The 12563-nt window shown below is 36.6% G+C and overlaps 1 protein-coding gene across 5 annotated transcripts in view; it reads left to right on the top strand.

Annotated features, from left to right (window-relative positions):
* LOC132787390 (single-strand selective monofunctional uracil-DNA glycosylase) overlaps nt 1-12563 on the top strand; it is a 132589-nt gene that overhangs the window by 97974 nt on the left and 22052 nt on the right. For 3 of the 5 annotated variants that reach the window (XR_009632541.1, XR_009632543.1, XM_060794399.1), the window contains one exon: nt 802-1408. The exons of the other annotated variants lie outside the window; for them this stretch is intronic. Coding sequence is in view for 1 of the 3 variants with exons in the window: in XM_060794399.1 (XP_060650382.1) it covers nt 802-815 (14 nt within the window). In the remaining 2 variants the exon portion in view is untranslated. Of the gene's footprint in view, nt 1-801; nt 1409-12563 lie in introns of those variants that run through there. 5 annotated transcript variants of the gene reach the window in all.

A 12563-nucleotide genomic window follows, 5' to 3' on the forward strand; every position in this document is an offset into this window, starting at 1 on the left:
GCAACTGGCAGCTGGCAGCTCACAGTCGCTGTGGTGCCGATGCCGATGCGGCGAAAAAGAACCGAATAACCCGACTGAGTTTGCCATCATTCGCTAGCGAGTTTCGAAAACGAAAACGAAGGTACAATACGATGTTGGTGCTAACCGAGAAGAGAATACGCATCCGCCGTGAGCACCTCTTGGATGGTATAACAGTTTTTGACTCGCTCAGCTTCTGCACGTATGATGTACTACATATATTCGTATGGCGGTGCGGAAGTGTGTGTAGGTGTGTGAAATTGTGTCATTAGGTGCACTTGTTTTCATTGTGCTTCCTTAACTGCTGGACCTGTCGCATTTGCCGCCACTTCTGTTGTCTTTTTGTTTATGCTTATGCATATGAACACACACAAGCCTAGAATTGGGAAGTTTAGCTTAGAGTGACTAGGCATAAAATATTAAGCGCGTGTATGCTTTTTTTTTATATGCGATGAAAGGTATGTTATATGTTGTAGCATGGACTCAACTAACTCATCTAAATGCCAACAATTATGTTCCGGAGTCTCATTAGTTGCAACTTTCAGCCTCAAACACGCCAGTTAGTGCTTGGTGTGGGCGCTAGAGATGCTCTTAGTAAATGATGCCGTTAATGATGGAAATGAAAACGAGTCAAGCGTTCTGTTTTGAGGTCGAGTTCGTAAGCCCGGAGTGAAAGTTTGTTAATTGGTATTAACTGCTAGTATTACTTAAAATGTAGGTGTGATGAAACAAATATGTAAATAAAATATTGTTTTTTTCTTTGTTTTCTTTTATCTCTAATAGATATCACAGTGTAGAAATATCCTTGTCATCAACAATAAAACTACTGTAACGGAGTACACCTAATCACGCTGACGACGACAAAAAATCATGAGCAACAAGAAAGGGAAAAATGCCCAACAATAAGCCAACACACAAAAACAACAATATCGGACGCTGCCACAACAGACAGTATAAACATGGGACCGGGAGTAAAGATCACATACGAACGTGTTTAATGAATGCTCGTCGCTGAAGCAGGCAGCAGAGGCTGATGGTGGCCTTGCTCTAGGACTCCTGGTTATGTCGCCTGTTCTGCCTTCCTATTGTTTTGTCTGTCTCGTAGTTAGTGCAACGCCTGTGGTATCTAATTTAAGCAACGCTCGTTATAATTACAGCATTTGCAGCCAAAGGCAACAAAAGTGGTGGAAAATGATGCGCACGTGACATCCGTTCCCAGTATGCATTGCTCAGGGTAGTTGGTCAAGAAGTAAAAATAATTTACGAATTAAAACTTTTAGCTTGCATTAGTCGTTATTCATAATCCGCTATTGAATTAAGAAAAAAGGATATCACACCATGAAATAGTCCGTAGCTGAAATATATTTTATTTGATATCTTGATCCATTAATCATTAAAGTGTTTGTACTCATACGTTGAAAACTTCTGGCGCAACTCTATTAGGTATAATTTTGTGTAAGCTTATTTTTGTAACGGATGAAAATGTGGAAATGAAGACCAGGCTGTGCGCTCAAAAATTAGTCGCGCTTTTTCGCGTTTGTCGGAAAATAATAAAACTGAAGTGTAAATTTAGTTCCGCTGCAAAAATGCGGACAATTGTTGCCAGCAACTTGCTGGAGCGTGGGCAAGTCCCAAGTAGCGTTGAGGTGGGCGCTGCAACTTTTTCTAATTAAGCGTACGTGCGACTGTCAGCAACATCAGCAGCGACTCTAGTTATAAGAAACGTATAGCGAGGCAGCTGCCCTATTGGAGCTAGGTCCTTGTGTAAATTATTGTCGTTGGCAATCTCTTTAATTGAAAACTGTAAATACATATATACTAGGAAGTTTGACGCGCAGTTTCGACCGTGTTTTAATTTAAGGCAAGACATTCCTATTAGGAATTATTTATTTGTGTATGTATGTATAAGTGGCAACAAAGAATATCTGTGGTATGTGCATATATCTAGGTAATAATGTCTGTGATAAACACTTGATGATGCAATTCGAAAAAAGGCATTCCTTCGAATAAAACGAATGAGAAGCACACTTATATTGTTGCTTTGAATACCAACAAAATAAGTAATCGATAAGCAAGTATGAAAGCAAACACTCCAGTGCAACAACCATAACTTGATTTTTTTTTGCTAACTATATCCAATTACTATATCTAATTTATGAACTTCTATTTGTGTATTAATTTATAAACACGAAAAAAGGTATATAGTATGCTTACTGAAATTCTTTAGGTGCAAGTTAAGCCAACTTTAAGACGAACTAGCAATAACAATAACAATTCAATCAACCCTATAGTTCCGTTAACAAATGCTGACTCGTTTATTTCCCAGATGCCAGACAAGAGCGAATACCCAGCAAATACTTCAGACAACCTTTACCAACATTTGTAAGCATTTGTCTTGCCCCACGGCGAAGCACAGGTTTGAGCAGTGGCCTCCACTTGACTTTGCACGCTCTTGGCTGACCAGCTCGAACTTAACAACTGCATAGTTCGCTTGAGAGCAACTTGAATCCTTAATTGAAGTTGTAGTTGCAGTGATAGTGGTATGGGAAGTGGTAGTGATTGTGATTGTGTTAGTAGAGACGCCCTGTGCTTCGATAAGCGCTGGTCGCATAACTCAAGATGTGCCTCAAAATCCATTTCCCGTCACGCCGTTGCACATTTATCAAGTTGAAGCGCCACAGTAGTAACAGCAACAGCAGCAGCATCAGTAAAACTGGCAACTCAATAGTACGTCATAAATAAGCCTACACTCTGTTCAAACTGCATTCTGCGAAGCATTACATTGTGTCCTTAGCTATTCGTACAACGAGTACAACTTTCTTAATTTTCATTTGCAGTGTATTTGTTCAGTGCAACCGCCTAAGATATCGACGCCTTTTCCCGGAAGTCACTAATAATGTATCCATACAGCAAATGTTTGTGCTTATTTGAAAGCACTTATGATTTGTAGATCTTATTGCGTTTATTGCGATTTCCTTGGCTGCTTTTTCTCACAGAGTTGGTGGTTTAATTTCAAACCAAGTTTTGTAAGGCATTGATAATTGTTCGACTCGTTTCGCTTAGAATGTGTTATTAATAAGAAACTGCGTCTCTTGATAATTACGCATTAACATTTAATTCTTGATTCCGATTCAATGCTTGGATATACATACAAATCAAACATATTCCAACAATTTCGAGTATGTAGGGCGAGATTGTTGACTGCCGCATATACTTGGTTTTTACGTCGAAAGTTTGAGCAAGTTTTGTTTGTTGGCATTTCTAATGCTCTGGAAAAAGTTTTTGCTAGTTTTTGATTGCGTTGCAATTGCAAAAAGATTGCATATTTGATTTGCGCTGATTTGTGTTTGCTTTGGCAACACTTTTCCGAGAAGTTCATCCTGAATATAATATGAATATAAAACCAGCAGTATTGGTTTTTAAACAAATCTGAATATCATTTCACTCGAGACGTTCCCAATTTTATGGCATCCCTTTTCCCAATTCTAATTAAAAAAGTTCTCGAAAACACGAATGAGTGCACAATTTTCTTTTCTAATAACAGTATTGACTGCGTATTGTCAAAAGATTGCCTGTATACTCCAGGGATTTTGTTTAGTTTTTACCAATTCGATACCAAATTTATATACAAAATTGTTGGAAATAAATTAATTTTTAAAATAAGCATTATTAATCTGCTAATTAGCATTTAGCTACTGTCAGATGCCGGTATAAAATAATGAGAATATATGGAAGTAATACAACAGCTAACAAAGTAAGCGAACGAGTTTACAAATTTTTGACTATAATAGGAATATCGGTAATTATTGAACATTTTATATATTATATATGAATATACTATATATATAATATTTGAACAGATGGAGTGATTATCTACAACTTGAGTAGTACGGGTGGTAAAAGCCCACATTGCGTAAATTAACCTTAGAAACCATCCTTACTGAATTCCAGTTAGCAAACTCTATTTGGCTCATATTTTCTGCCTGCAAATGTTGAGGGAAATTTAAGTGACGTGCGTGAATTTGAGCATTTCGTGCACGTCCTGGAGCCGTGGTCCAGTGTCCGCGAGATTTTGTGAATTGCTTTTGCAAATGAAAGCTATTAAGTAGCAGCTACAGAGGCATCCCATCTACTCGATCCTCGTCCGTCGTATAAAATAAATATTTTTATGCTGCAACTTACGCAAAGTTCCCATTGAAGTTCCCATTGAAGTTTTGATTGATAAATGTATTTTTATCGCGCTCGCTTTTGGCTTTTTTATGACGTGCCTGAGACGTGAGCAGCGTCAGAGAAGCGTCAAAGCGAGGTCTTGTATTAACTTACTTTTCAAATTATCTGGCCAGCCTGAGTGCTTTTTAATTACAAATACCATGAAACTGCTTTGCTTCTTTCACCCTAGGAAACCAGGATAGGAAAGTCAATTTCTTTTTTTTTACCCTAATATGAGTTCTTGTCGCGTTGTGATACAACGAGTGCCTGATTAAATAAATTGGAATAAATTAAAAGAATATATCACCATGTCAACAATTCAAAATTTGGGCTGCCAACGACATGCTATGTAACATGAATAAGCCGGTCTACCTTCTATATTCTTTCCAAGTTTTATTTTAATGATAGCAATTTTCCTATATGCTAGGATTGAGTATTAACATTAGAGATACAGTTTAAGCAATCTAAAAAAAAAAGTTTTATTGTAGATAGTAAAATAACTTGCCTGCATGACTTCCCCGTATTAGCATACCCTCTTTTCCAATTATACTGGGTATAAGCATGCTAATTAGGCCTCTATGTAAAGAAGCCAGTGGCTGGATCTTTGAAGTATTTACGCTCGAGTGTCTTCTCAGTAAAAAGCGACGAAGTGTGTGAAGGAAAAGAACACACTCATGTTCCTACAAGTACATTTGGAAGATCTGGATTTGCGCAACAATTAGCTGATAGGCAAAGTAAAGCGGTATCATATAAATAATAAACGTGTTCTTATAAAAGGCAGACATATAACTGCTGCAAAGCATCATTTTTTTTTATTACAGAACGAATCCAATACGTGAATTTTAAGGTACTTATATTTATGAGAACTTGCGATAAATAATCGATGAGGCAATGCTATATGGCTAAGCCCGATTTAAAATGCAATAAAAGCTAGAACTGTTAAACTCAAATTGCAGTGCAAACTGCGGCCGGTCAAAAACTTTTTTTTAATTGGCACGCGCTGAAATTGCAGCCAAGCTAAGAGCCAAACAAACGGCAAAAAACAACTTTTCAACTACCCATTTGGTTCATTTATATATATAAAAAATTAAAAAAGAAAAGAAAATTAAACAATTCAGTTCTGTTTTCACAGGTGTATACGTATGCTATTTGTTAAGCATTTGGCCAAAGAATGCTATTCAATTTGCCGGAAGACAAAAACACAATTCGCCACTGAAATAAACAATTCGTAATGAATTAAAAGTAGAATTAATTAAATGTAAAAAACATAAGACCGAAAAAAAGCAAAAATTTGACTTCTCATTCAAGTATTCTTATGTTATACACATATTATATGTTACATGTATGTACATATATATTAATATTTGGCATTACCTCAGTGTTTAAAACAGATAGAGGCAGCGAAAAAGTGTTTCCTAGATTGATAATGTCCTTTGTTAAAAATAGAATTACCTTTTTCACACTGCTTATAATTTAATGAAGTTTAATTAGCTTACCGCAATCAAAACAATGGATTTCTTATTCACAACAAACATACAATGATTGGAATGTGAATTGTTATCATGCTGACTAAATGCTTGAACACATCGACTTCTACATACCAGATGTCTTTATTGGGTTATTAAAACTACTTGCATGAATTCAATTTCAAATTTGACTTTCCGTTTCGCTTGATTCCATAAATGTTTTTAGAGAGCAAATTTAAATCTAGAGTAACTTAATTAATTTGTGTATATTTAGTGTAATTGTCATTTATTGTAATCATAGATCAACTGGTTCCGATTCCAATAAACGCAAGTTACAACCGAAAATGTACATATGCCGAAGCAAGTCGACACATGGCTCGGCAATCATTCAGCTGGGTTCATTGTTATGCCATCTGTGTGTGCTTGCCGTGATCATGCTGACAAATTATGCTATTTTATGCGTTTTTCGTCACTTACACACGCACATAGCATTTTTACACCTCCACTCATAACTGGGTTGGCACAACATCAAGATAAACGCACGCATGAGATACAGCGACAAGACAGACCTTTGAGACACAGTCAAAGTCGACCTGAAGTGCTTGTTTTTGTGGCCTGGCTAGCCTCTCATTCTCATTCTCGTTCTCATTCCAATTCCTGTCCTGTTGCTGATGCTGGTGTTGGTGTTGGTTGTTGGTTGTAATGTTGTTGTTGGTACCCCAGTTCCCATTTCCCAAGAGCATTATCTGTACGATGTGCGCGACTGGTGGAAATATTAAATGCGCCTGGCAAAGTGCTTGCCATAAGGATCACCAGCACACAGTGCGGGAGTGAAGTTGCGAAACATGTGAAACAAGACATGGCGCATCGTAGGAACTGTTAATATTTCAGTTGCGGCAGTGACAAAGTCAATGGCAGCTTCTCATCCTGCGACAGCGACAACGACAACGACAACAAAAACGGCAACAACAACAAAGACAACGCTGACGTGTAAACAAATTGACAGCTTATAAAAACCCGAACGTCATGTGCACATGAGAGAAGCGTTTTATTATGCAATTCAAGTTATTTGTGACACGTTTCTACCTAGCAGAACTGTGAAGTCTGCGAAAATTAATAATTAACAACGGAAACGTGTCTATCATTTTTAATAACAACACAAAAAGATGGTAATTTTAATGCTCAAAGCAGATCATTTTATACCTTATTTGCTCCATCATTCAATCCGAATATGCCAAAAATTTACATATTAAATTGAAGAGAACGTCAAGTTTGGCATATGTATATATGCATATGCATCAAGTGATTATGTCTGTAAAGAATTAATCAGCTAATTTAATAATTCATTAAATTTGCCTGGCTTGGGTTTGGTATTACTCGTCTTACTATCTCTGTCATTGTTGCTTTACTCTTGTCTGAGTCAACGCTTTGCATATTAAATCAAATGTCAAGCGATATGCTTGATATTTAAATCTGTTTTCCTTGATTTATGCATTTCTAATGACTATTTTTGCCCCCGTATCAAATATGAGAACGATGACGAATGGCATATGTTCCCAGGGAAATTAAGTAGTTTTGTGCTCGCTTTGATCTTGGCAACTATTGACTAATTCTGAGGCTGACCTAAGCAAACAGGCTGCCGCATGGGAAAGTCAAACATGCAACCCCCAAAGCGAGTCCGTGGAAAAGTAAATAGTATGAATGAGCACTGATGTACACACACACAAATGTAAATACATAAATGCGAACTTGCAAAACATATAGATATGTAGGCAGCTGACTCTCCCCGCTATGCTAGGTCCAATGATTATATCCTTTATTGTATGTGGCTTATTATTTATATTTTGGCAACACTTAGTACCAGTTTCTGTTGACTTTGTTGTTGGGTAAACAAGTCGACTCTAATGTTGATTATGCAATTTAATACGTTCAGCTAATAGCTTTTGATGGCAAACATTTGACAGTTTGTCGGTTGCTTTGGGGCTGCCCAGTTCACATGGCGCTAATGAAAAATGGCGTTTAATTGTTGCATTAAACATTTATTGTTTATCCTAAACATTGGCATAAGCTGTCTTGTGTAAAGGGTACCTAATTACATCAATTATAATAATAATAATAAGAATTATTATTAACAAAAAAATACCAATAATTAACATAAGTCGATCCTTTCCACTATTCCTAAATTCAATACTAATACAGCGACAAAGGGCTTTGGTTTTGTGCAAACCAATGTTTTCGACAAAGAGATTTTTATAAATTCTACACCCAATATTAGAAGGGCAATACTTTTTTATACTCATGTCGCTGTTCCATCTTCTGACTGTTTCAGTATTATGTTTGTGGCCTTTTGGTTTTATTCACTCGCTCTCCCACTCGCTATTTTCCACAATAGTTAGACTTATTTCGCATTTTGTCTACAGTACATTACATACATACATATATTTTTTTTTTGGTTATGCAATGTGTGTATGGAAAGAAAGCTAAATTTATGATCGTCCATTTATTCAAAAGGCTTGCAAATGTGTATTTATTTGCTTGATTGCTCCCTCCAGCGCATCTTCCTATTTGCTTATCAGGCGTTCGCTTTGATTTGTTGGACCCAGAAGTGAATTGGCCGCAATGAACTGAAGCAGGACGAAAGCCGATTTGGCTTTCCTTCGCAAGCTGTTAACCCAAATAATTATGGCTTCATTAACTTGATTGTGTGTGTAAGTGGTTTTTTTTGATAAAGCCCTTGAGTTATAGCCAATGCTTTGACCCGTTCCCATTGCAAAATTGTTTGTACCGAAAAAAGAAACATTTCCGCAAATGACACAAATTAAGCACAGATTTAAGTGCTAATTTCTGTGGTGTAACTGAATGTTGCCAAAGGGTTTCTGGAAATTGAATACTTACAGCACCCACCCACAGCATTTTACACATACACAAATGTATTCTCGTACACATAAGCAAGCATCAGCATACTGATACAAAAACCAGTAGGTGCCTACGGCGAAGTTAAAACCCCATGCTTGCCAATTACAAGACGTTTGTCAAAACTCTTCCAAAAATATGCGCGTGTGCTCCATTACACACACGTTTACATACACAAAATATTATATATATCATAATATAGTAGAAAATATGCGACTATGATATTAAAATGATAGTATTGATAATAGAGGTTTCATGTGCGATATTCTTGCTGATTTAAATATATGTTGGATAAATTATTAGGTATCATTACAACGCGTAACATTTTCAATAAGAAACTCTAGTTACCCTTTTCATTTTGTTTGCAGAGTACAAAAAAGCAACAATAATAACAACCACACTATTATTTTTAAGGGCCAAGCATTACAAGCCGCTAGGACAACAATGGGGAGGAATGGTAACATAAAAATAAATAACAACAAATTGGCAAGCAAATGTTTAGTTTGCGGCAGCATGCCATGTTACCCATATTCTTGTCCAGCCCCTGCAGCAGTAGCTGAAACGGAAGCAGCTTTAAATTTGAATCTCTCTCTCTCTCTGTCTCTCTTTCATCGCCTCTTGTTGCCCTCTATTTCTCTCTCTAAATCGCTGTTTCACTCTTTTCTGCCTTCCCTGGGCAGCCTTTGAAATGCCTTTGAGCTATTTTATAATTAGTCCCAGGCATGACAAAAACTTTTGGCAGAACAACTAAAGTGCCAGCCGCCGCTCTTTCGGGTCCGTTTTAGCAAACCAACCGCACGCGGCGCACATTTACAACTCCGGCATGAAGCGGAAAACAACAACGACACACTCGTATGAACGCAAGCATCGGAGGTAAGAGACAAAATGTCCTGCGTAGGTGCGCAAGCTGCCTGATGTTAAATTTTATGGCAAATAATGGGCAACATATGGGAAAAACTTTGCCACATGCTTTACTGTGATGAAATTAGTTTGGGGTGCAGCCAAAGCAGTAAAGCAGCAGTCAGCTGAGGCTTGGGCTCATCTAATGCATACCTTTTAACGTTTGGCCGCACAAGACAAAAAATGTTAAACTAATTGCTAATTGGCATGAGCAGGTCTGTGCTTACCCTGCGCTTACCTTTCAACTCTTCCACCTTAGATGACAGGTAGAAGTGAAGTAAGTCCCGTGGCCTATGTAAGCATCTTAGAATGTGAAGAGCAGTCGCTAGTCATACCGCTTTATGTAATTTCAAAATGCATTAGTCGGGTCTTTGCGTATGATTACAATACATGAATGTGTTCTGAGTCACAAACGGAGTACAGTGTAGAGGTGAAGGTGTCACTTAAATGTATGAAGCTCGTCAGGTGTGTCAAAATTGCAGTAAAAGCTCAACGAGGTCTGAGCATGGCATAACTCAAAAAATGTACAAATAGTAAAAATGCAACTGGCAAACTGCATGGATAATAGACTCACACTTACAAAAAGCACATACACATTTACTTAGTACATACAAATTTTAAAAGAATAAGCTCACCATTTGCGTTTGTTTTATAACTTTGCATCAGGCGTTGATGATAGATATATTTTGAAGGTGTGAGTTTGGATGAGCACTTTGAGAAAGATTACGTGTCCTGTGAAATGGAAATATTTATTCTACGGCTATGAGTGTTACCATAAAGGAACTTACGAATGTATTCAATCTATTGGACTTACATATGTACATAAGAAATTTAGTAAAGGAAATGGCAATTAAAATCACAAACGAATTTAGGTGCAAGCGCAATGCTTGTCCTTATTCTTAAAGGAAAACTTCTTTGGTAATCTGTTCACTTCATTAAGGAAATTTTCAATTTTCTTGTCAATTAGGCAGCTGAAAACTTTTGACTATTTATCTTCGTTATCCGGTTGTTGTTCGTAGCTGAACCATTTTCATCAATGCATATGTTCAATTTGGTAGAATACAAACTTGTTTCGCCACCAACATACTCACACTCTTGTTAATCATTGATAAAAACAGTTTTCGATGCTCCAATCAAAAATATCCAATTATATATTTTAGAGGGGAAATTACATTGTATCCAAGCTTTTAGGAATTGGCTGTTGATGACATATCACATTATTACTAATTTTCTAAACAAATATTGTATTACCTCATGTGACTCGGTATCTGAAATTTCATGTTTCAATATAAATTTTAAAAAAATAAAAGGATTTTATAAATGTAAAGCATATTGTAACAAAGTCGATGCAGTTGATACGACGAGCAACTACCAAGATTGTAAGTTTTCGTCGTTTTTGTTGCAATTTCTCTTGCATTCTTCCGGCTCGAGTGTTGTACATTTTTGCATATTTTCAGTTCCTCTGGTGTTTTTCCTTAGCTACTTTTCCAAAATAAAATTGCAATATCCTTTAAACCATTTCCGCTTGTTGCTCAATTCTGCTTTGTATAATGCGGAAATAACAATGCGCCTTGGGGATTTACTTGCAAGTGCAACGAGCACACACGCACATAGTAAATCCAAAGCATTTTCTCAAGAATTTTGCTTTCCCAAATATTTAAGCAAAGCAATGTAGAGCATGATATTTGTGAAATCTACTTTAGACTTTCTTGAAATACTGTGCTCTGTATCGTCTTATTCCTTTGGTGAGCTCCACCAAGGTCAGGACATTAAGTCTGGGGAAAAATATTATAGCAATAAGCGTCCATAAAAGTCGCACAGCAAACAAAATACATTAATATTGGCAACCACCTTGAAACTTTCACTTTCGTTTTAATTTTCAACTGAAATTAATAAAAGAACGGAAAGCACGCCGCAGTTAGAAATTTGAAATTTGCTTTAGACTTGTACTTTACTTATTTTATATTTACGTCTACTATAGTCACTAATTACATAAGACTAAGCGACTCCGGCTGTGTAGACGATTGATAAATATATTAATAATTGGCCGCTTTTATAGTAACCAAAACATTCCTCTAGGGGCAATACATACATTACATAATAAATGATTTTCGTAGAATGCCATTTTTAATATATAAATTCTAAGCAGAAGTTTACTTTCAAAGTAAATTGTGTCGTGCTAAGACTATTTTGACTTTCACATAGGGCGCCAGTTATATTGAATATAGTACTATCGAAATTATGGCAGCAGTCTGGCGCAAACTGACTAAAGTATTTATCCAATCGGCAGTGTTATATATAACGTTGCACTACTTCAGGCAGCTTGATTTATGTAACAATTACATTGTCTTGTACCCTTACTTGGCAAACAGTACACTTTAATTTGTAGTTGAATTTGTAAATACCATAGAAGTCAGAAACTTTAAAATTCTTATTTGGCTCGCAGAATTAGGTCATTACTTTTTAACACTCGGCTAAACTGTACTGGATTTATGTACATATACATTACATGTACATTGTGATAAATTCAGATATAGCATAAATCAAATAAATAAGGTATTCGCTGACATCCAAGTAAGGTTAACTACTATTTTCGTAATGTCAATAGAGTGTAAAGAAATAAACCACTATTTTTATACCCGCTACCCATAGGGTAGAAGGGTATTATAACTTTGTGCCGGCAGGAAATGTATGTAACAGGTAGAAGGAGGCATCTCCGACCCTATAAAGTATATATATTCTTGATCAGCATCAATAGCCGAGACGATCTAGCCATGTCCGTCTGTCCGTCTGTGTGTCTGTGTGTCTGTATGTCTGTGTGTCTGTCCGTCTGTCCGTCTGTCCGTATGAAACACTGGATCTCAGAGACTATAAGAGATAGAGCTATAATTTTTTTTCGACAGCATTTGTTATGTTTGCACGCAGATCAAGTTTGTTTCAAATTTTTGCCACGCCCACTTCCGCCCCCGCAAATCAAAAAAATCGAATAACAAGTGTAATTTTAAAGCTAGAGCTACGAATTTTGGTATATACAATAATTACTATAGTAGTTATGAT

The sequence above is a fragment of the Drosophila nasuta genome, chromosome 2R (genome assembly GCF_023558535.2).
Source record: "Drosophila nasuta strain 15112-1781.00 chromosome 2R, ASM2355853v1, whole genome shotgun sequence".
In the NCBI taxonomy this organism is placed as follows: Eukaryota; Metazoa; Arthropoda; class Insecta; order Diptera; family Drosophilidae; genus Drosophila; species Drosophila nasuta.